General features: G+C 33.2%; 1 protein-coding gene across 1 annotated transcript in view; it reads left to right on the top strand.

Moving 5' to 3' along the window:
- Positions 1 to 27,310, top strand: part of LOC145277913 (fibrocystin-L-like) — a 401,092-nt gene that overhangs the window by 275,078 nt on the left and 98,704 nt on the right. The window contains exons 43-46 of the mRNA XM_080129971.1: positions 48 to 419; positions 3,040 to 3,479; positions 9,665 to 9,921; positions 18,307 to 18,712. Of these exons, the coding sequence (XP_079986097.1) occupies positions 48 to 419; positions 3,040 to 3,479; positions 9,665 to 9,921; positions 18,307 to 18,712 (1,475 nt within the window). The remainder of the gene's footprint in view (positions 1 to 47; positions 420 to 3,039; positions 3,480 to 9,664; positions 9,922 to 18,306; positions 18,713 to 27,310) is intronic.

Consider the following 27,310-nt stretch of genomic DNA (forward strand, 5'->3'; position numbering starts at 1 on the left):
TTTTATTTTATTCTTATTTTTGTGTGTGTGTGTGTGTGTTTACCAAGGCCGAAAGATACAGCACACATGGACACATCTTGCAGCGACCGCATACCGTGGTGCAAACAGCATTTTATTGAAACATGCTGTGCCGGATTGGAAAGTTGGTGATGAGATTGTCATCGCATCTACAGGTGGCCGACACAGTCAAAAAGAAAACGAAAAGCACACGATTGCCGCTATCTCAGATGACTTTCGAAACGTGACGCTGACTGAGAAACTCAAATATGAACACGTCTCCGTAACGGAAACTGTTGACGCAGTTACAGTCGAATATTTCGCCGAAGTCGGCCTGTTAACTCGAAATGTTGTCGTACGCGGTTCAGTGTGTAAAGAATGGTCCGAAAAAATTGAAGCATGTCCAGAAGGATTCAACACTGGTAAGTATATATATACTTTTTTTTTTAAATTATTTTCTGTTTTCTTGTTCCTATCGACTAATCAGAATCGGAATCGGGAATCAAAAAAGATCGGAATGTTTTGGAATATAAGAATCGGAAAACATGAGTGTCTATTTTCCGATGCCAAAAACGATTCTTTTAATTGTTTTTATTAGTTTCTTTTTGTTTACAATTTAATTGTCTACGGCACGTTTTAATGATGAAATGATAAATATTTATTGATTTTAAACTATCAGTAAAACTAAAATTAACAGATCACTCATACAAGTGTATTTTTATGTTTGCGAAAATATATGCACATATGCATTTTACATTAATACATGGGCAATCCGCCGTCCCTCCCAAGAACAATCCTATATTTAGAAATTTAAAAAAGAATCAGAATCCATAATGCATACCTACTTACGTCTCTATCATTTTAAACATTTTTTTTTTTTTAACCTAAATTTAATAATTTATCTCTGAGCCACTATGATTATAACTCGGTAACATACCAAAGCAAGATAACCGTTGATCACTGCACGGTTTACAAAAAGAAAACCTACCTACGTAAATGGCTACCTACCTTTTTTACCTCCTAGCATACTTGTCTATTTATTTATCTACGAACCTACATATCTCAATGCCTACTCACGTCTCTATTATTTAACAAAAATTATCTTAGGTGAATTTGTTACTTAGTATTATATATTCGTTTAAGGGAACGGGGTCTATAACGGGTGTATATATACGCTGCATCAAATCGAATATATGCTGTATTTGTGACGTATTTGTGTTGTATTTTTATCAATAATGTTCATAACGCATTAGCTTATCTTTATATAATACAAACGTGCCCATTATAAGGCGGATAATTACGTGAGATGTCTCATTAATAATTTGTTCACTATTCCTCTAAAAACTCTACAGTTTTTTTTTTGTTTTTGTTTTTACCGATTGTTGTTTCATTACATTTAAAATCGAACCTACCTTTTTTTTTTATCTCATTCGCGTGTCTGTTTCATGTCGCCCGGTATTTCTGCCCGGTCCGGCTCTGAAACAAATACTTTTCAACACAAATTACAGACGCAAGTCTCTGTTTTGGACAAATGAGGTTTTGTTTTTGTTTTTATTCAGCCATTTTGATGTCATTCGCCAGTTCACTACCGCTCCCGTAGATATATCACTGTTGATGCAATTCTCTATCTATATAAAAGCCAAGTACGTTCAGGGATTGAGTATTGTTGCCACATGTGGGTAGGTGCTGCTAGAAGTAGCTTATCCTGCCTTGACAGAGTACAAAATAGACTTCGTAGCTTAGTGGGGGATGCCCTTTTCTCTTCCCTGCAACCTCTTTTCGACAGAAGGGACGTTGCGAACCTGTCTTTGTTTTATCGTTATTTCCACGGCAAGTGCTCGTCTGAGCTCCAATGTCTGCCCCCCCCCTGCCAATCTTTCTCGAAAAATACCCGTCTACCAGTGTCAATAATTTTCCCCACTCTTTAACTGTGTCTAAATCAAGACGTAGGTTCCATGAACAATGCTTCTTTCTTAGAGCTGCACGCCTGTGGAACTCTCTTCCGTTTGCCTGTTTTCCAGCTGACTAAAACTTGGTTGTCTTCAAGTCCAACATAAACAAATTCTTGATTAACAGCCCCCTTAAGTAATCCAATCTACCAAATTCTCATTACTAACGACTACTACGATATTATCCCATTGATTACTGTACACTCAATAGCCTTATCCTCGAGTAGCCCCAGGGCCTTGATAAGCAGTGACTCCTATGTAAAAAAGAGGGTAGTTTCTCTATTCTGTTATGATCTCATTCTCCATGAGCGTCTCGTCGTTGCTGTTTGTCCACCCATCCTCCGAATCCAGAGACCGGCTTTTCTAATCGATTCTCCCTGCCATCCAAAACAGACTCCTTTCGATATCGTAATCATCGCATTCCACGAAAGACCCTATGACGTTGCAATCAACACATCACGGCATGTCAACGTGTGATCAGATCATCTCTATATTGTTGTGGCACATTAGGTAAACAAACAACTTACAGCTACGCTCGCTACAGACCCATATGATCTTAGTAATTTCTAATCTAAAACAATGAGCCACGATTCTCAAGTCTGTATGTTGCACTAGCCACAACTGCTAGTCTGTTCTACATAGGATTCATTGTCTTATACAGGATGACTCCCCCCCCAAAAAAAAAAGCTAAATAGAGGCCATCTAGAACACATGCTGTAAAACGGAGGAAAAAAAAGGCCAAATACCCTAGTGTTTTGATGTGATGTTTTGAATATAATAAACTAATTATGACCAAAGTTTCATTTCATTCGGAGAAAACACTAAGAAACGGCGCCTAATTAGAGTTGGGGCCCGTTTTTTTTGGGGGGGGGTCACCCTATATAAGCCATGTTTTTCTCTCAGTCTCTGTGATTATAACTCGGTAAGATGCCGAGGCAAGATAACCGTTCATTAATTTGTTAGCATGATTTTACAAAACATGCCTACCTACTTAATTAAATAGCTACTGCCCTACTTGATTACGTACCTGCATGTTTATCTTGCAACCTACCTATTTTATGCTTTGCTTACTTACCTACTGTTTTTATTTTAGGTGAATTTGCCGTCCAGACTTGTTTCCAGGGTCGCTTTGGTGAGGAAATGGGGAGCGATGAGTTTGGCGTTCAAATCATGGTGCATGCACCTGTAATGAACAAGCATCTGGCAGTTGTCCATCTCTCACACGTAGAAGTGACCTACGCAGGTCAAGCTTTTCGTCTCGGAAGATACCCTGTTCACTTTCATTTAAATGGCGACATGTCGGGCTCCTATGTAAAGAGTTGCGCTATTCACCACACATTCAATCGAGCCATCAATATTCACGGTACCCACCGGGTATTGGTTGAACACAACGTTGTTTACAATGTCATGGGAGGTGCCCTCTTTCTAGAAGATGGCATTGAGACGAATAACATCTTCCGTTATAATCTGGTCGTTTTTGTGAGGCCAAGTACCAGCCTGAGAAACGACGATGTTACACCAGCAAGTTTTTGGGTAAGAACGAAAACATCTTTTTTTTTTTGCGTTTTTTCTTTCTTCTTTTTTTTTTTTTTTCATTATTTTCATTTTCTGCAAATTGCCAAGAAAGATAAATAAAAATCAAGATTTAATTTTTTTGTTGTTGTTTCTAATAAAATATGATGCTCTTGAAATAAATTACCTAATCAAGTTACCCAGACGACTCGTAAAATTTAACCAGAAAATTAAAGACGAATTCAGTAATAATGGTATTTTTTGTGAAATATTTCAGAAAAATTTTAAACTGGTTTCCTATTTGTTGTGGGGTACAAATCACTCCTATTTGAGAATTAAGTGGAGTCAACCAGTCCTATGAATACAACTGGTTTCAGAGACTAAATTGAAGACATTCATATCATGTTTAACCGCATGCTACGAACACGTTCCTCTCATACCACTTTAGTGGCTCCTATACTCTTTATGATAAATACATATTATATTTTATGCACTTTACACTACTTGTGGTTTCTTTCATTTGTGACCCCTAGCACGGGTCTACAACATTATTATATATTAGCAGGCCGTCCAGTCGTAAAATACGCATAAATATTATATTTTAATTCGTACAGAAACTGAGACATATGCATACGAGTATTATGGTTTTTTTTTTTTTTTTTTTTTTGCTAAACAGTTCACTTTTTACATTGTTTTGATTGTTAGACAATTATTTTCATCTCTGGTGTTATTGGTATAACGTTTCGGTCGTTGAAACCTACGATTTTCGTCGTGGAATTTAAACCCGACGAAGGTCGTGGGTTACAACGACCGAAACGTTGTGCCAATAACACCCAAGATAAGAATAAATGTCCAAACAATAAAAGAAATACAAACATTCATCTAAAAAATTTAGAAAGTTTACTTTTTGTAAGTAAAAAAAAAATACTCGAGCTGAGATCTAAATCAAAACCTAATTACAGTGAGTCAAGTACGATAACCATTAGGTAAGCTTGACATGATCTTTAAAAAGTTTTTCAAACCTACTTATTCTTAACATAAGTAATCTGTCATGTGAATGATTTATGCATGCGCATTCATGAAAAACAGATAAAAATTCGATAACCCCCGTACTAATAAACCACATACTAATTTTTTCAATTTTGACTCCTTAGCAGCCCTTTTGTTCAGATAAAAACAGACTAAAAGTTTTCCACCTATCTGAATATCCTATAAACCAAATTTCAAGTCTGTAGATAAAAAATTCGTTTAGTGTATAGGTTAAGAGTTGTCCTCATACACACGCACATTCTTACTTTTATAAATACATAGACTGTATGCAATCGTGTATCGCTTCACTAGAAACAAACACTCCCATCTATTCCCATCTCAACTAAGTTCAGTTTTATTTACTATACAAGCGTACAATTGTTTCGATCCTTTACTGATCTTTTTATATATAGTGACCTACTGCGTATACAGTGTAACTCAAAATATAATCATTAACAGCTAAATCCCTGCGAACAAAAGTCAGTTCACCCCTTCTTCACTGGTAGCTACTGGAATGCTCTTCCACTGTTCCATGACGATGTTGTGGAGCCAATGGATATTTGAGACTTTACGCACCTCCTCCTTCTGCTTGAGGATCCCCCATCTGGAGATATGCTTGGCCAGTAAATTACCTTTGCCCTCAGCCACTTCAGTAAAGCTGTGATCGTCTTGAAGGTGTGTTTGGGCTATTGTCATGACACAGTGTTCGATTTTCTAACCGTACATCCAAATAAATTATGCATAGATATCTATTAGTCAGTTTCCAAACAATAATACATTTATTTCTAAATTTTTACTCAATTATTTTCTAAATATAAAACCTTTTATTATTACTATTGCATTAGAATAATATTCAAAACTTTAAAAAAAAATACTAGCATGGATATCCGGCGTTGCCAAGGCCGACATGAAATTCCGCTTGGATACACCTGCTATACTAACAGTATTGAGCAAGTTTTCATTATCATATATCAACTCCATCGTTACTCCAACAACGATTTCGAATATAAAAGAACGGCTAAAAACACGAAAATGGACCCCCACACACACACACACACACACAAAAGAAGAAATACGTGACACCCCCCCCCCCCCAAGATATTTCTGCAGAAGGGATATGAAGAGAAAAAGTTATTCTCTGGATATTAAACACTTTTTTTTTCTTTTTTCTTTTTTTTTTTTTGCCCGTGCGTTGGAAATAAAACTCCCTCCTAAATGAATCAAAACAACTTTTCTTTCAAATAAAAGAGCAGTGAGTGTCCGTGTAACTGCAAAAAAAAAAAAAAAAAAAAAAAAGAGCCGCGGTGTCCGGGTTCGAAAGAGGGGAAGAAGACAAAAACTTACGGACAAACACCTTTTGCCCGCACGGCGACTTAAAAACAGATAAAAACACGAAAATGAAGACGTACGAGGGGCGTGCAATAAGTAATGCCCCTGACCCACTTCCCATAGCAGTGGAGCAACGAAACTTGGCACAGTTATTATTCTTTCTCTACGTAGGAACCACCCAGAGTTATGCATTTCTCCCATCATTTGATGCAGCTCTGGAGACCGTTTTTTGTAGAACACCCCAGGTTGGTGCTCCAACCACGACGTGACTTCAGAAATCAAGGCTGCATCATCTGGGAAACGCTTTTCTTTCAAAAACAACTTCATGGTTGGGAAGAGGTGAAAGTCAGAGGGTGCAAGGTCAGAAGAGTAGGGAGGATGGGGAAGGATCCTGCACTAATCTTGACATCTTGGGCTATTTGGCGAATAGTAATGCGCCGATCTTCCAAAATGGCAGCCTCAACTTGACGGACAGATGCCTCATTAATGGCAGAAGGGGAGCTGTTTCCACAGACTTCCGGCCATGTTTGAATTCACGATGCCAGCATTTTACAAGGTCATATGATAGGGAATTATCACCATAAGTTCCTTTCATTTCATCAAAAGTCTCCTGTGGTGTGCGTCCTTTCAAATACAAAAACTGGGTCACTGCTCGACATTTAACAGGCTCCATTTCACACCTGAATAAGTCCAAACACCTGTAAAACAGAAATCACAATTAGTTCAGAGCTGTAATTTTCCACATAACTCGTAGAGATATAAATCATTGCACATGCAAAGTTTCAGCTAGATCAGACAACTGGAAGTGGTTCAGGGGCATTACTTATTGCACGCCCCTCGTATATGGCAACCGCCCAACCATTTATTTCGTCAGAAGGGATACGAAGAGAAGAAGCTATTCTCCGGATATTGAGCTTTTTTTTTTCTTTTTTTTTTTTTTTTGCTCGTGTGCTAATCTCCTCTCCTTTAAAAAATAAATTAAAACAATTTTTCTTTCAATAACAATAGCAAGGAGTGCCTCTGCGCCCTCCCCTCACCAAAAAAAAAAAAAACATGAAACGCTAAAGCGGGGAAGAAGGCAAAAACATGTTTTTTAAGGCAACTACAATCGGTAATAATAATTGGAAATAAATCAAATTAAATATAAACTAAATTCATAATAAATTAGATAAATCAACTTTAAATAATATTTCTAAACAGAGCAATTAAAACTATTCTATTGCACCAAGCAATTAATAGCATGAAGATAATTATTAAAATAAATTTTCTATAATGTAAAATGCAAATGATGTTACTTCATTGTAGAGTCTCTTTGAATAAATTGTATATATAGAAATCATTTTGGAACGAAAGTGTGTAAACGTTTTCAGCATTTGAACACGCTCCCTCCCAGCGAGGGGGGTCTTTGTGGCCTTTTGGCCAAGATCAAAGTGTAATATTTGTTCCGGCAGATGCTGCAATCAATACCATTGCCTTTGCGGCAATCTTTTGAGCCATGTAGGGGCAACCCTACATACCAGTGTGAAAATCACTATCCAGCTCCCATTTCCCACCTCTCGGGAGCTGGTCCTCTTTTCCCTTCCCCCTCTCTCTCCATATGTAAAAACGGCCTTGTGCCTAATTTGCTTAGTGGGGAAGCAAATAAATACAAAACGTTTTCAGTATTAATATTAAGTTGTGAAACAGTGTAGCTTTCGTACATATTAATAAAATTGTGAACAAACAGACAGAATACAGCTTTATATATATATATATATATATATATATATATATATATATATATATATATATATATATATATATATACGATTCCCGAAAGGATAAAACACTAATGTCTGTAGGTATTTAATTATTATAGTAAATAATTAGGTCAGCCCCTTTAAGAAACTTGTTTTTTTATTGTTGAGCACTTGCAGTTGTAATAAGTCGGTCAACTTAACTCATATGAGTAGATCGTCATATAATGACTAGATCACCCGGACTGAAGTTAAAAGCACTTAAAAAGATTAAATATTTAATTTCCACTATATCTATTGCTGTTGTCGGTAGCCGAATGGTTCGGATCCTTGCTAATGAAGCCAGACTTGACTTCTGTTGCCGGGCGTTCTCGACTGGCGTTAATCGTGACAACCTGCACTGATGCTTCCCGAAAGGATGAAACACTAGTGTCTGTAGGTATTTAATTATTATATATATATATATATATATATATATATATATATATATATATATATATATATATATATATATATATATGTATGTATTCTCCTTAGTATTGCCCCTTATATCTGGTGCGTATTTAAATGCCTCTTTGCGGTCCCGTCGGTATTTCATTATTTGGTCGCTCAGTCCAACAAATTTCAGCGCATAAACAACCAACGATTTTTTTTCTTTCATAAACACCCTCTTATCTTTATGTAGCTTTACCCGTCCATACATATATAGGATATATTTTATCAATTACAAGTGGGGAGCGCCCGTTTTTTTCTCGCTTAATACGTTTAAATATGATATTTTAATTTGTCAAGATTTTGTATATATTATTATAGAGTCGTGATTTCAAACGTAAAAAAAAAGTAATTAGGTGCAATTAGCTGGAATCGAAACCGAAAGCAAAACTGTTGCATTCAAATCTGGTGACGTTACTACTTTACCAAAGTGACACGCATAGGAACAATTTAAATGAATGTACAAAATGTATAACGATTTTTTCTAGTTTTACCCAATTTTGACCCCTTAGAAACTATTTTAACCAGCTAAAGACCCGTAAAAGGACGATCCATAAAAAAATCCAATCATTTCAGACCCCTAGAACCGAATATGAATATAATTTTTCTATACTTGATCCCCCTCCCCCCATGAAATAATGTTTATGTTTCTATGGGGACGATGTAATAAGGATGTTATCCAAATCGTAATCCATAATGTCTATATATGCTGTATTACTGATGTGCTAAAAAGAACGACGACACACAGATACATAAAAATAGAACAATATATCTTTATTCTTGGTAACGGTTATGGATGGTTGAGGAGATACACACACGGGAATTCAATGCATTAATTCTTCTCGACCCACATTGTCAACCAACGACGATATCTTTGTCGATTGTTATTATATAAGTGTTTGTGACCACTCAGAACAGGCCTCAGGTAGTTTGTCCAATTAAGCTGAGCACACGTGCTGGGCGTCACATCCAAATGCTTTCTTTGAAACATCGGCGCAGGAGTGCTGTCAACATTGCTGCAGAGATTGAAGAGGTGCTGGGTGGGGATCAGCCTTTTAGTGCTCAGACCATACGGCAGTATGATTAATGTCAAGTGAACGAACTCACTATTTTTTGTTAAATGAATAGAAATGTATCTTGTTAATTTTGGGATCCAGTGTAAGTGAAAAAGGAAATAGTACACATGAAATAGAGAGAGAAGAAACCTCCCACTTACTTTATTCAATGTTCTCAAACTCTGATGCGATCATGATAATTAGAGAATAAATCTGTATGTACCCATGTCCACTTGTAAACAATTAGGGACGAGACAAATAAGACACACTTAGATGGAGAGTTCGCTATAATAGCGAATGACAGCATGTTGAACGTGTTGCATAAATACGAAAATTTATCTCGTAATTTTATTCGATTTACTGCATATCATGTTGATGCTTATTATAGTATCGTCAGAAAGCAAGATAACCGGTCTACACTAAATTTGCATGGTAGAATCAGGTAAAAGTTAGTTTACAAAAACCTATCTTTGCTTTTTTTTTGGTTGCCCAGAAAAAAAGTTTCGCTTTCTAAATTGAAAATTTGTCTCACCATGAACCTTCGTTATTCTATCTAATTTTGCAGATAACCAATCCGAATAATATTGTTGTACACAATTCAGCAGCGGGTGGAAGTCATTTTGGTTTCTGGTATCGAATGCTCCTGCATCCGGAAGGACCTTCGTTTACATCCAAAATTTGTCCGCGCAATGTTCGTTTGGGAAGATTTTACAATAACTCGGCACATTCGTTTGGATGGTTCGGCCTATGGACATTCCCCACTTACACTCCTCAACAAAGTGACTCATGCAAATATTGGAAAGACGCCACAGTTGTATTCGAGTAAATATATCGCAGTTGTTTCTGTTAAATCGTAAAATAAATTAATAAGGTGTAGTTTGCTTGACACATATGTAGGAGAGTTATAAAATGCTATCACAATATAAGAAATATGTCAGTGCTGAGAACCAGATTACACACGGAGTTATTTTTGTATTTTTTCATAGTAAATTTCACTTGTTTAGTCACAACTTTTGCGTGGTGATTTGATGTGTGTAACCATGTTCCATGTATATTTCAAGGTAATACCTCCTTATCAAACAGAGAGTATTTGAAATCTCCTAACCACCCATTATAATATGCTGCTATTTATATCTCAACAATATGTAAGAGAGATGCTATTCCAGTTATTATGAATAAGCTATATAACAACTGTATAAGAAACGTGATATTATATGGCAGTGATTGTTGGGCCCTCACACAGGCATCCGTTGTTCAACCCCAGAAAAATGACAGGGCAATAATTAGGTGATCATCTAATATATAAAAGAGAAATGTGTGTTCATTTATATGTGTGTGTCTGTATGTGTTTGTATGTTTGCCAAAAACTTTTCACAGACGAGTCAGACTGTGACAAAATTAGTGTCATTAGAAAGATCAATCTCTCGGACGACAAATATGTAAGAACTGGCCAAAAAGATTAATTCTGTGCTGGTCAACTGGACCGATTTTTGCAAGGAAGGGTCACTTTTTGCGTCGACATTTTTTGCAACTTATACGCCTAGCAATCTCAATGTACGTTTGAAAAACGTTATTTCGACCCATCGTGACGTCATAAGTCCTCGTGGCCATGGCAGCTAGTGCGTTAGCTTTTTTCACCCCCTTTTAATCTTTCGTGTTATAGGTGCGAGCCTACCTCCAGCAGCATTTTTTTTTTTTTTGCACTCGCACGGGCGCTCGCTGTTATTTTGACTGAAACAAAAGTTTTTTTTTTTTTTTTTTTTTTTCTGGGGGATTGTTCAATATATTTGTATACCATCTCTTTCCACCCCGGCAACACGGGGTATCCATGCTAGTACAATATGAAGCCAAATTAGATACAGAACATTAGGCCAGACAGTCTATTCGAGAAATTGGCCATCCCTAAACGTAATGTCCTAATAAGGGTAAACTGTTTTGATTCGTTCGGACATGTTGAAAGAAGCAAGAGGTATATTAGCACATGCAGAGATCTAATACTGAACATGAAAATGAAAGCCAGGTGCCTTAAAAAGAACACATGAAAAGAAACTGTCATCAAGTGTGTACAAGTTGAAAGAAATATAAATAGTGACTGTTTATGCAGAATGTTTGGAAAATCGGTATTATGTCATTGATTTTACAAAACGGGAAATATTTCCAGCTGTAAATGTGTAGAGGTTGCTTTTATAATAGAGTTTTACTACTACCCTAATTTCCTTTGTGTGATCTTCGGTTTGTGCTGATTATTTTTATTTGCTTGCATTTGATCTGTTGTATTCTGTGACCTGAAGTAAGAAAGGTTAAAGTTTGCAGAATACCGACCGATGTTAACTGTCTCAGGCTCAGGTTTTTCTTCCGAGTTCCAGCTGTCATTTTCTTCATGATTTTATTAGTGTATGCCGCAACACCAGGTCCAGGATTATTTTACTCATGATCCTATCACAGAGGCAGTATTTATTTATCTCATATGTAGAAATACGCAGAGTACGTGTTAGATGTTATGTTAACGAATGTTGGTCAATATTTCTTTCAATGATCTGTATAACATATGCCATTTATAGTATAGTAGCTAATATATCTCAACCATGTGTACTAACTAACAGTAACTAGTTAACATACATACGGCAATATTTAAGAAGCAACAGAAAAATAAGCTTCATTGCTATAATTTCATTGATTTCCTCTTTAACAATATTTTTGGCATTATTTAGATTCATGATTTAGATTCATCATTTAGATTCTATATTTAGATTCATTATTTAGATTCATTATTTAGATTCATGATTTAGATTCATTATTTAGTTTCGTTATTCGGATTCATTATTTAGATTCGTTATTTGCATTCATTATTTAGATTCGTTATTTAGATTCATTATTTAGATTCATTATTTAGTTTCTTCGGAATACAGCTGCTCTTATCTTGAGAGTTATGTATTGTCACAGCGTTTCAGTTGTAACATCCAATCTCCTTCTGTCAAACTCAGCTATCTGCATAGAATTTTGAATGAAACTCATTGTTTAATCCATGCGCATGCTCTCGGTCTGTCACGATTGATTAGTAGTAGCTCACTATTGTATTTTGAGCGTCACACATGCCGAGGATTAAATCTTCAATATCCAGACGAGTGTAATTTATAACTGAATATACCAATTACTTTATCCACTACGCCACAGGACAATCCTAGTGTTAATTTTAACAACCTTAAGGTCCTGGATATGACCTTAAACTATATCCAGTGGTGAGGTCCCAGCTTGCGGGCTTTGGGGAGTGTGGAGCCACCCTTTAATTACCATTGCTCCCAGGTCCACTCTGACCCGGAGTGGTAGTACCTGTTAGGGTTCCAACAATGGGTTAAATAGAAAGCGACTTGAAAACAACAAATATATTCTATTAAAAATCTTTTCTTCAAAATCTTTGGATTCGCCATTAAATAATGTGAAAAGGGTTGATATGCCGTAAAACAAAAACAACCAACCAACCTTAAATCTATTTTTGTTTTTAGATGTACAGTATTACAACTTATTAATATACCTTCTTATTACTTATTTACTATTATGTATATATTAATACAATAGCGTATGTGTTCTTTTGTGTGTCGCGCTTACATCCGGGTTGTTTAATTCTATTTCTTGTCAAAAATAATTTTATCCGGAATTTTCATAAGTTTTAGTTTCGGTTTCGATTATGGCTGAAGGAACTAAAGTTATATATATGTTTTTTTGTTTTTGTTTTTTTTTTTTCATAAGTTTTTATTTCGGTTCAAGCTAATGCATCCAAGTCATACGGATATTTTTTTTATTTTTGAAATCGCAACTTTATAATATATAAAAATCGAAAGAACATTAACTTTATAATAATATATATGAAATCTGAAAGAATTAAAATATCATATTTAAGCGTACTTTACAACCGGGCTTTACCGGGCGTTCGTGCTAGCTTAGATAAATACTTTTGCAGTTTTAACAAAAAGCTACAATAATATCAGAGCGTCTCCATTTACGCTGCTACAGAATGACAGCATTAATATATTATATATGAATGAGTCCCCTGTGGAATTTCCACAGGTCTCGCTAGTTACATATTATTACTATATATATATATATATATATATATATATATATATATATATATATATATATATATATTTATTTATTTATTTACTATTTATTATTAAATATTACTACTATATATATGTTTTTATTTATTATTTATTATAAAATATTATTACGATATATGTTTTCTATTTACTATTTTTTACTAAATATTATTACTATATATATTTTATATGTACTATTTATTACATATTACTATTTATTACATATTATTACTATATATTTTTTATATACACTATTTACTACTACATATTATTACTATATATTTTTATTTATTATTACATATTACTATATATATTTTTTAATTTACTATACATTATTAAATATCATTTCTATATATATATTTTTTTATATTAACTATTTGTTATTACATATTATTACAACATATATTTTTATATTTTATTTAATTGGAATTCATTATTGAGATGAGTATTATTTAATAATCTATTTATTGCGGACTATTATTCTCATCTTTCTTAGTTGTTGTTTCACGGCGTTTCGGCCAACTATTCCGCTGCCCTTCGTCAGGTAGTAACCGCGACGGTATAGGAACTCCGAATCTCCTTACTGCATTCTCAGCAATTACTGCCGTCCATAGTTATTGTCGTCTCACCACGTGGTAAGACGACAACAACTATGGACGACAGTAATATTTACTATTAATTATTGAATATTATTACTATATATAGTCTATATTTATTGTTTATTATTACATATTATTACTATATATATTTTTATATTTTCTGTTTAATTACATGTTCTTATTATACATTTTGTATATGTTCTATTTACTATTATATATCATTACTATATAACTATATATATATATATATATATATATATATATAAATATATATTATCTTTGTTATTTATTATAACACTTTATTACTATATATATTTATATAAATTACACCGGCAAGGGAGATAATAAAATCTTAGAAAATTATTTCTTCTTAATAAAAAAAAACAAATTATTGACATCTGGAGATACAGGTAGCGCATTCTATAACAGATCGAATGATCCCGTGTTCAATCCCAGTGCATCTCATCATTTTATTATAATTGCTTTTATCAATGAGTTTACGACAAAAGAAGATACCATTTAAACTCGCAGCAAATCATTTATTCGTTTGCATATTTTAAAACTAAACATTAATCAGAAGTGATTTTTCCAGCGCATTCATTGCCAATCCCAAATCACAGCTGACGTGATATAGTAAACAAACGCAGACGGAATTTGATGAACGCTATTATTATTATTATTATTATTATTATTATTATTATTATTATTATTATTATTATTATTATTGGCTCACATGGAGCTTTTACACAAGTCAACAAACGATCTGATTGGAAACCTGTGGTATTCTCTGGAAGCTGAGTGACAACAAGTCTCCCCAGACGTCCAGCTCTCTCCACCTCCTTCGATAGCATTTTCAAACGTTGCATCATCGCAACAGCCTCTTACCATTGATTTCTCGCTGGCAGTGGCCATTGGTTTATATTGGAATTTAAGTGACACTAAGCGTCCCCAAAGTCCCAGTTCTCTTTGCACTTGTCCAACCGAGGTCTGGCTGGCGCTCTCTCCTAGGTCTTTCAGTCCTTCTTGACCCCTCTCGGCTTTTTGGTGTCACTTTTTTATTGGGAGGAACGGTGATGAGACAATGGGGGGAATGCATGGTGGGGGTGTAGAACTTTTAGATATGCAGCTTCGGTGTTCTTCATTCCCTGAATTATGACGAGATCCCTGGCGACACCAGATGATCTTGCTTTTCAAATAGAGGAAGAGAAGATGGGAGAGGAAAAACAGATGTTTATGAGATTCCTGTCCACAGAAAAGAGTACATATTTCAATGAGAGAAGAAATAGTGAATATTTCGATGGGAAAGAAATAATAAATAAATATGATAATGAGATTCTCGAGTTGGCAGAAAAAGCAATACAGGGTCGTTTTCTGGTTTAGGTTAGAACAACAATTCAAATTATTAAAGAAACAATGTTTTGTTGAAAGGTACAATGAGTTGGGTTCAAAAGGTCGGTTTTGTTGTTGTCGTTGGGCCCACCTGTTGTGTTTTACTGCCAGATCACCAGCCAGTGATGGATTGGTTGCACAGATAAATAAATAAATTGAACCGAGGGAGAGATATGGTCATGAAAGACGAAGAAGAGAGAAAAGAAACAGAAAATGAAAAGAATAAAATAATGAGTTCACGAGAGAAAGAAAAGAATAGGATAATGGAAAAGAGAAGAATAACTCCAAAAAGGCAGAGGGAGAAATTTCTGATTTGATAAAAACGATTGACTTTTTGGAGTTAGGGGCCAGAGTCCAGAGTCCTTTTTTACTGACTGGCATCGAGACGTACACATCGCTCTCACTCCGCCAGGGGGGGGGCTCATAAGAGCTAAGTTGAAAGGCTCTTGTTTTTAGCTGAGAAATTGATTAGTGGAACTTAAATATGCAACCTGCATCATGAAGCTTGAATCAAAGAACTCGACTAAACAAGTGTAAAACGATTTATGAATAATTATTTTGTTTCGTTATATAAAAATGCCCCAAAGTTTTTCCTTGTTTCTCGCTTGCCGGCCTGAATGAAGATACAGTTTGTTTCAGATATCCCCTGACGCCAGATGATGAAGGAGACAGACTGGATCCAGCACGAAGCCAGAGTGACGAAATCGACAATGTTGCCACACGGACTTAGGGTCATGCACATTTCGCGTGCCCTGAGCAGCAGAAGATATTTTCCAGTGACCAGTGAGAGTCTGGTCACCCTTGAGGAGTCCACCACTAGACAAGTAAGAATGTAGCCCTGCTGGGTTGCATCTATGGTCCTGTGAACTGGGAGCGATGAACACGGCCAGAAGTACATCACAAGTATGCTCCGGTGAACGGATAGCGACGGATGCGGCCCGGCCCTCTGAGAGAGGGTGTAGGGTTATATTATATAATGTTTATTCGTTATATTGTCTTCTTGTATTATTCTCCGCATTCAAGGGTTTCCTTAATATTTCAGCCGTTTTCATTATCGTTAGTCGTTGTATTTTTGCAGTTATTCCTCTGATTCCAATTTCTGACATTCTTTTTTCGAAGTTTTTCGGTATTGTTCCTAGTGCTCCTACTATTATCCTACTATTTTGATTTTTTTCATCATCCAAATCCCTTTTAACTCTCTGGCTAGCTCTGTGTATTTGCTTCGTTTCTCCTTTTCTCTCATACTCACCCTGTGGTCAGCTGGGACAGCAAAGTCTACGATTTGAAAGGATTTTTCTTTCTTGTTAATTATTACAACATCTGGTCTTCTTGCTTGGATGGGTTTGTCCATCTGTATGTCTATGTCCCATAGGATTTTGTGCTTCTTGTTTTCAAGTGCTGTTGCGGGTTTATACTTGTACCATTTGTCTGTACACTCAAAATGCAGTCGCTTGCACAATTCCCAGTGCACCGCCCTTCCCACTTGGTCATGCCTGTTTTTGTATTCCTTTTGGGCCAGTTTGCTGCATTCACTTACTATATGGTTTATCGTTTCGTCTCTTTGTCCACAGAGTCTACATTTGCTGTTTTGTGTTTTATCGATCCTTGCTTTGATATGGTTGGTTTTTATCGAGTTATCTTGTGCTGCAATTATTAGAGATTCAGTTTCTCAGTTTATATGTCCTTTTCGCATCCATGTCCAGGTGTTTTCTCATTTGGTCATTTGTCTCTCTGTTTTCTGTTTTGTTGTTTTTTTCATTATTATTATTATTATTATTATTATTATTATTATTATTATTATTATTATTATTATTATTATTATTATTATTATTATTTTCTCTTTTTTAATTTATTTTTATTTTTTATTCATTTATTTATTTTTATTTATCTGCTTTTTTTGTCTACCAGGCAAATTATTCCTTGTAATATATAATATTCAATAAAGGATTGATTTTATTATTATTACTATATATATATTAATCTTATTACATATTATTATTACTATATATATTATATAATTATATATATTAATAATACATATTATTATTACTATATATATATTATATAATTAATATATATTAATAATACATATTATTATTACTATATATATATATATATATATATATATATATATATATATATATATATATATATATATATATATACTTCCGAATAGATTTATCCAACAACCAGCTGGTATGGAAACCTGTGATTATAAGATTTACAAAATATTACTGGTCGTAATATTCTATATATTATCCTATCTAAATAGGAACTGCTTAATATACAGCATAGAGCAAATAAATCAAATTATAGTGATTCAATTAAATTTAAAAAAAAAAACTTTATTCAAATGAAGGATTTTTTATTATTCCAAGTAAGACAAAGAATACTTTAGAAATTTTATCTCCTTATCCTACAGGATTTCGATGCCTACCATCCTTTCAGAGGAGAAAATATTAGCAATTATTTCACCGGCCCATGAAGAAGAATTACTCCAGAAATATGCCCAACTTGAATTTCTACTCTATGATGTGGATTACCCAATATACAGCTTGGATCTCATTACCTCACTGCCTTAAAAGACAGTTACCTTGGATTTTACCGCGCAATTTTGAACTAAACCATTATATCCTTTTCTTCAATTTCTCCTGCTATGTGATTTCTATTTAATCAATTTTTTATTATGATTTTCCATGTCTAACTGACTTTAGCAAATAAGGTGAATACCGTTATATTTATTTGCTAATATTTTCTCCTCTGAAGAGATGGTAGGCATCGAAATCCTATAGGATAAGGAGATAAAATTTCTAAAGTATTCTTTGTCTTACTTGGAATAATAAAAAAATCCTTCATTTGAATAAAGTTTTTTTTTAATTTCATCGAATCACTATAATTTGCTATATATATATATATATATATATATATATATATATATATATATATATATATATATATTACATCAACCGAAACAGTGTGAAAATAACACTCAAGATCAGAACCGTAGTCCAGAAAATCCAAATAACATGTATAACTAATCCTCATAATATAGAAACATAACATCGTTCTTATTTACCATGTTATTATCAACAATGTTAATATGGCCATTTTTTTCCTTATAGGAAACTGACCGCATGGAACTGTGAAAAAGGGGCAGAAACTGTTGATTCTGGTCAGCTACAATTGGACAATTTCGTGTTGGCCAACAACGAATTTGCAGGCTACGAAGGAAAAGTGATCGTGCGCGGTAATCAATATACACCGGAAAGTATAAGTATTAAAAACAGCGTGATCATTGGAAAAAGTTCCGCTCTTAAGAGTAAGCCAACTAAGATGGCTATCGTTTTGCCCTTTGGAAATGGCATGAGAATACAGAACATCACCTTTGTCAACTTCGTTGATAAGACCGTCGCTTTTGGACTTACACGTGTTGACGGTAAATGTAACACTCTCTGCGGTGGATTCCTATACGAAACATCCGGACTTAAATTCATTGATACACCAAACAAAGCATTATTTAGTTGGGAGGTAAGTGTTTCGGTTATCCCCACTATTGTACCATTTTTAGTGGAGGAGAAATCTTTCACGACTGAGACAATTTTTATTTGTGTTCCTTTTCGCCACATTAAAAAAAAACGACCCTGGTGTCTAACTCTGTCCTGTGGGGAGGCATTGTAAATAGGAACTAGCAGGAGAACCGGGGTCGTAAATAAGCTTAAATATTTTGTATTTATTACAGAGCCAAATTTCTATTGAATAGTATATTGTACCTAATATATAGAACTGATTTCAAAAGTTAAAAAAAAAAAATGATTTGGATACCATCAGCTAGAATCGAAACCAAAACCTTTTGTGTTCCAGCCGCGTTCCCTATCATTTGAGGTATTTTGAAAAATTTTACTTTAAAACAATTTTAATTATCATTTTAATATGGTAGAACGGAAATAATTGTGGTTTCCTATCGGTTCTCGGATTTTTTTTTATGTTGTTGCAAAACGTTTAGTCAGAGCTGTACGTAGATTAATAACATGGGCATGCTACGTTCGAACCCTGTAGTAAAGTGTAGTATCTGTTCTAGTACGAAACTACATATTTTTGTCTTCAGTCAGTAAAGAAGACCATCTAAACTAAAGAAATTTTTATTTTTGTCTCAGTTCATCTTTTTTTAGAACTGGGGTTTTCCGACATTAAAAATAGGCCTTGTATCTAACTCCGTCATCATGGGATAGCAAGTAAGTAAGGACAGAACAATACTAAAATTACAATAGAAAAATACGTGCATGAAAAGTAACATAATTAAGCGTAAACATGAAAAAGTAAAAGTATACACTCGTGAGCAAAAAAAAAAATGGGTCAAACAAATTTTATACATTCTATTGCACTAAAAGCTACATTGAACAAAGAACAATTGAACAAGGAAACTTAAACGAGACTAATGACACAGAACAAGACATTTACTTCAATAAATGCTTAGGATGGAATCGCATTCCCTTTTGATTTCTTTAAAAGATCAATCCTTTTAGACATGCTCTCAACCAAAGTGGAAAACTAGAGAGGAGATGCTATTCCATTCGCTTTGAACAGCTTCCTACAGTTTGTCATTTTTCTCAAAAGTTCTTCCGGCTAATGCACGAGATATTATGAACCAAATATTCTCGATTGGGTTTAAATCAGGGCTTTGACCCGATCAAAACATCACATCAATTGAATTATCAGAAAACCATCTTTTTGTGACTTTAGCAGTGTGTGCAGGGGCATTATCATGTTGAAAAATAATGTTCTGTGATATTCCCATCTTCTGGATACTTGGTAACTGTCCTGTTTCTAATATTCGAATGTATTTCTTTGCATTGATTGACTTCTCACATCTAATAAGTTCCCCAACTTCTGTTGCAGTAAAAGTTCCCCACACCATTATCCCTCCATTCTCGTGTTTAACTGTCATTTTTATGCAACTTGGCAAAAATATTTCTCCAGTTCTTAGATTGCACCATTCAGGAGCATCGGGAACATCACTAACAAGACAAAATCTTGATTCTATCTACGTAACCAGAAACCATTCCTGAACCAGTCTGTATCTTTCTTGCCATAACATGAGAAAAATCTCTTTCTATCATTGATGTTCTTCTTAGATAAATATAGCTTCTTTGCACGCCTTTTAGAGGAAAATCCCATTTCTTTCATTCGTCTAGATATTGTATATCTAGAAAGAGAAATTCCAGCCCCTGTTTTGAATTCTTTGCTATGGTCAACATAAGTTTTCTTTCGATCCTTAAAAACAGTTAATTTAAGCCTGTGGCCGTCCTTCAAAATTGATGCTCTAGACCGACCAGATTCAGATTTCCCCTTTACCAAGCGTGCGATTTCGAACCTTTGACCAATTTGCTTCACTACAGAAAGAGATGTTTTCGCATTTTCTTTTCTTAAAATATCAAAAATCTGCTTGTAAGTCATTTTGGTTTGCTTTAATCCTACGATTCGGTTTTTTATATCCTCGCCAACATGCGGTCTTACCATTTTTGGGATTCATTTTTTCACTTATTATTATATGCTATAATAATAATCATCTGCAAAATAGGAATTTTCAGTTAAAATATACAAAAATTCATAGAAAAATATTGAAAAATCGATTTCTTCCTTCTTTCACTCTTGGCCCATTTTTTTTTTTTTTTTTGCTCATGGGTGTACATTGTTAAAACTGGAAAAGAAAAGGACAAGATACTCTAGTAAAAAATATAATAAATTTATAATTTAAAATATTGCAGCATTAAGAATTGATTATATGATGTTATAAATTGAACGTTTTTTTTAATTTCTGAATGCTGCAATATTTTAAGTTATAAATTTATTGTATTTTTTACTAGAATATCTTGTCCTTTTCTTTTCCAGTTTTAACAACTAGTCCTTTACTTTTCCATGTTGAGGCTTAGCTGTATTACTTTTCATGCTCGCATTTTTCTATTATAATCCATGATTTTTCCAGGTTTCCAATAAATTCACTTGCTCTTTGTTTAATTTCAGTCTTATTTTTTTGTCCCCATAAACACATATGTAATAACAATGTACGGCACTCGTCTGCTTTCAATAAAATCCCCCAAATTATCTCCCTTTCATGCTTTCATTCTCTCTGTTTCACTTGTTACTTCTCTTTTCGAATTAATCGCAACAGTAGTCGCTGAAGTGACGTGGTTGCTATGGAAACCAGTTATAAAAGGCGTCGCTCACCCTCTTGCATATTTTTACGATTTTGAACACCAGTAAACTCATCATAACTTTTGTTTTACTGAACGAAAATTGAAATTTTCACAATATAGTGTAGAATGTGATCTATAAACTGTAGTAATTGTTTGAAATTTGGTGGATAAATGGGGGATCGGGGAAGCTTTAAAGCAGTTCTAAATGACTAAAACTACCACTTAACCATATATATATATATATATATATATATATATATATATATATATATATATATATATATATATTTGTATTATTTACATACGGCATAATCATGTTAGCACACCGGCTCTCCTGAGATCACTAAAATTAAGCAACATTATACTTGGTCAGTACAAGATGGGGGTCCATTTAGGATTACCAGGACATCGACACTTCCCTGCAAGAATTTTAAAAATCTGACATCATCATTTCCTCTGACTGGGATAATGCATGCGACTTGGGACCGCTTGTGAATTTGATATTCCCATGAGATTTCTTCCTTAGCATATGATAAATGCTGTTAAAAAATTTTTTTAATAAATTTGTATTATTTGGATTCTTCGGACTACTGTTTTCACCTTGAATGTTATTTGCACAACGTTTTGGTTGATATAACCGCCGACTTTCTTCAGGTGTACCTTGTTAACTTCGGGAATATATACAGAATTTGGAATAGAACCCTTTACTTAATCCATAGCGGGGAGGGGGGATAGCATGCTCTCGTTCCGTAGCCATGACTGGGTAGAAGTAAGTAATTTGCAATTGTACTTCGAGTGAAGATCACACTGAGGATTGAACCTTAAACCTCCCAAAGAATGTAACATTAGAACTGAATTTTAACAAGTGCTATAGCCACTATGCCACACATGCTGGTGTACGAAATCAAATTACAATTACAAATTACATAGAACTTTTACCGAATCATGGTTGACAGAATGAGAGCATGCTAACGCCCGTGGATTGAATAAAGTTCCGTTCGAAATTCTGCGCAGATTCCCGAGTTCAACAGGATACACCTGAAGAAGGTCGGAGATTACATTGACCGAAACGTTGTGAAAATAGCACTGAAAATGAGAACAGTAGTCTGAAGAATAGAATAATAATCAATTCTCATTTTAAAAAAATTTTAAACAACAAAAAGCTAAATTATATATATATATATATATATATATATATATATATATATATATATATATATATACTTGTTTATTGTTATACAAACATGCTCACATCCCGCTGCTACAAATAGCCACTTGTTTCAATCAAACAACAGATATCATCAGGCAGCGACTTGACTATTCAAAAGTTCAATGAATAACATTATTCATTGAACTTTTGAATAGTCAAGTCGCTGCCTGATGATATCTGTTGTTTGATTGAAACAAGTGGCTATTTGTAGCAGCGGGATGTGAGCATGTTTGTATAACAATAAACAAGTATTATCAGCTCTTTTTATTGAGTACTATCTAACAACCTCGTTGAATTCATTGGTCCATTACTTTTGAATAGAAAAAAACCCGAGTATATATATATATATATATATATATATATATATATATATATATATATATATATATATATATAAATGCTCCTTATCTTAGGTTGAGCATTTGGAAAGTGATTTACAAATAACCATTAGCGTATGAAGCGATGCTCTTTGTGAAAAGAAATTCAGCTTAGGTACTTTGGACAATGTTAAAGCATTGTTAATTCACTGCCCGCATATCAGCAGCTGCATAGCGCAACGGTTAGAAGCTTCGACTGTCGCTTCTATCCTGGCTTGAGGTGGTTGCTTGCCTAGCCGCACTGATGAGCTGTGAAACAGCTTATGTGGATGACTATATATATACACGGCATAATCGTGTTGACACACTGGCTCTTGTCAGACCACCGAAGTGAAGTTAAGCAATGTTGAGCCTGATCAGATGGGTGACCATTTGGGAATTCTAGGCGCTGTATGTGCTCTCCGCTTATCTCGGCATTAGTTTCCAGTCATCCTGTACATACACTTCACTTTCCAATGGTATTTAACAATGTCGATTCAGGTTGGAGATTGCGCACGTCCTGCCACAAAAATTTCACGTGCAGGCACCACTACATGAGTATCCATAGTCTGTCAAAGACTGAAGGAGCCCGAAAAGAAAAAGAGAACATATATATATATATATATATATATATATATATATATATATATATATATATATATATGTATATATATATATATATATATATATACGTTTTGTTCTTTATTACCGTATCTTTCTGTTAAGTTACATTATTGTTTTAGCTACCCGACCGATTTTTTGGCCGTCTGTAGCTTCCTCAGACTTTTACAGAAATGTTCGTTGTTATGGGATGAAAGAGTGAAAGAGTGAACAGGGGAGGGGTGTATATATGTCGATGTATGTGTTCACGAGTATTGGTATCTGTGTGTGCACATGCGCTTGCATGTATGCGTGGGGATGCAGGTATGCCTGAATCAATATGCGCACATGGGCCCGTGTATACATCTCCTTGGAGGTAGGGGCGTCGATGTGTGTATGTATCTGAGAATGAGCGCATCCATGCTTGCGCACGCGTACCCAATTTTAGCACCTTCAGGTAAATTTGACGTAAGCGGGAGCGACCGCGGTGTCTATGCATGCATATATATATATATATATATATATATATATATATATATATATATATATATATATATATATATATAGACTTTGGTTCTATGGAACGAAACTACATGAAAATTTGCAGGATTTCTGAAGAATATAATACTATTCTATGCTTTAAGTTTTATGAAAATTAGTAAAATAAAAAGAACCTATACTTTCAAACAAAAAAATTGTGCCTAAATTTGCTTATATTTGTAATTATGGTGTCAGGCCAGCTTTAATTTTACTACTTTGGGATGAATTTTGCTTAGTTGTCTCTCCTGTGGCTTTACTAGGCCACTCATATATATATATATATATATATATATATGTGTGTGTGTGTGTGTGTGTGTGTGTGTGTGTGTGTGTGTGTGTTCCTGCATTGCAAACATTGTTTAAATAACAAATTAAATTGAAATACGTATATATAATACGTTTAAAAGCTAGACAACGCAACGTTTCAAATAAACGAATGTTTATTTGTTGAAATCGATCTATTTCGACGCAAACCGTCTTTATCAGGAATATTTTCTTCCGTCGCATCGTTCAACGGTGATTTTTTTTTTTTTTTTCAAGAGTCCGGATGCGCTAGACATGCGCGAAATGAAATATCAAAGTGTCCTGCATTGAAAGCGTAATTTAAATGGTACAATCGAACAACAGCACACGAATACGTAGAAATTTCATTTCGTTTCGTAATGATACCATGTAACTGATAAATATTCCTGATATAAATGCGGGTTATCCATATTCATTTAAGCATTCATTTATTTACATTGTACGTTATCTTTTAAACATATTAAATATGCGTATATAATTTAAACGTATTTTAAACTTACATATTCGTATTTAATTTAAATGTATTTTAAACATATTATATATGCGCATTTAATTTAAACAAATTTTTAACATATTATGTATGCGTATTTAATTTAAACAAATTTTAAACGTATTATATATACGTATTTAATTTAAACGAATTTTAAACGTATTATATATGCGTATTTAATTTAAACGAATTTTAAATGTATTATATATGCGTATTTAATTTAAACGAATTTTAAGCGTATTATATATACGTATTTAAATTAAACAAATTTTAAACGTATTATATATGCGTATTTAATTTAAACAAATTTTAAACGTATTATATATACGTATTTAATTTAAACAAATTTAAAACGTATTATATATACGTATTTAATTTAAACGAATTTTAAATGTATTATATATACGTATTTAATTTAAACGAATTTTAAGCGTATTATATATACGTATTTAAATTAAACAAATTTTAAACGTATTATATATGCGTATTTAATTTAAACAAATTTTAAACGTATGATATGTGCGTATTTAATTTAAACAAATTTTAAACGTATTACATATACGTATTTAATTTAAACAAATTTTAAACGTATTATATATGCGTATTTAATTAAAATAAATTTTAAACGTATTATATATGCGTATTTAATTTAAACAAATTTTAAACGTATTATATATACGTATTTAATTTAAACAAAATTTAAACGTATTATATATGCGTATTTAATTTAAACAAATTTTAAACGTATTATATATGCATATTTAATTTAAACAAATTTTAAACGTATTATATATGCGTATTTAATTTAAACAAATTTTAAACGTATTATATATACGCATTTAATTTAAACAAATTTTAAGCGTATTATATATACGTATTTAATTTAAACAAATTTTAAGCGTATTATATATACGTATTTAATTTAAACAAATTTTAAACATATTATATATGCGTATTTAATTTAAACAAATTTTAAACGTATTATATATGCGTATTTAATTTAAACAAATTTTAAACGTATTATATATACGTATTTAATTTAAACAAATTTTAAGCGTATTATATATACGTATTTAATTTAAACAAATTTTAAACGTATTATAGATGCGTATTTAATTTAAACAAATTTTAAACGTATTATATATGCGTATTTAATTTAAACAAATTTTAAACGTATTATATATACGTATTTAATTTAAACAAATTTTACACTTATTATATATGCGTACATATTATATATGCGTATTTAATTTAAACGTATTTTAAACATATTATATATGCGTATTTAATTTAAACGTATTTTAAACATATTATATATGCGTATTTAATTTAAACGTATTTTAAACATATTATATATGCGTATTTAATTTAAACGTATTTTAAACGTATTATATATGCGTATTTAATTTAAACGTATTTTAAACATATTATATATGCGTATTTAATTTAAACGTATTTTAAACATATTATATATGCGTATTTAATTTAAACGTATTTTAAACGTATTATATATGCGTATTTAATTTAAACGTATTTTAAACATATATATGCGTATTTAATTTAAACGTATTTTAAACATATTATATATGCGTATTTAATTTAAACGTATTTTAAACGTATTATATATGCGTATTTAATTTAAACGTATTTTAAACGTATTATATGCGTATTTAATTTAAACGACGGTTTCAATGCATGGACACCTAAATATTTCACTTCGCACATGCGAAACGCCTCCTGGACTTAAAAATCACCATTGAACAACAGCCCGCGAATCTATCTATCTATCTATAAAAGTTAATGTGTCTGTCTGTCTGTCTGTTTGTGTGGCCGCGTATATTTTCCTTCCCAATAACTCTGTTAATTTTAAGTCTACAGACTCGAAATTTGATATACAAGGTATTGAGATTTGGGAAAATCTATGTAATATGTTTTCGGCCAGAAATTTGGCTGTTAAGGAGTCAACGATTTGACCTTTGAAAACTCTACCAAATTCCTCCGACAATTTTAGGTCTAAACACTTGAAATTTTAGGTATAGGTTCCATGGACATAGATCTAACGTAATAACTTGATTTGAGCCAAAAACAATAATTTTTAAGTGGTCATAATAGGGGTCCAAGTAAAAAAAATTGACCATTTTTGTTTTGTTTTTTGTTTGTTTGTTGTTTTTTTTTTTTTTTTTGCTCAGCGTACACTCCTAAACACCCAGGCAACGCCGGGCTGAAATGTTAGTATGTCTATAAAAGTGAATGTGGCTGTGTGTCTGTCTGTCTGTGTGTCTGTGTAGATTTCCCTACGCAATAACTCTGTTAATTCTCAGTCTACAGACTAGAAATTTGATATACAAGGTACTGAGATTTGGGAAAATCTATGTGATCAGGTTTCGGCCAGAATTTCGGCTGTTAAGGAGTCAAAGTTCAACGATTTGACCT

Source organism: Euprymna scolopes, chromosome 6 (assembly GCF_053919585.1).
Source record: "Euprymna scolopes isolate OS-2025 chromosome 6, ASM5391958v1, whole genome shotgun sequence".
Taxonomy (NCBI): Eukaryota; Metazoa; Mollusca; class Cephalopoda; order Sepiida; family Sepiolidae; genus Euprymna; species Euprymna scolopes.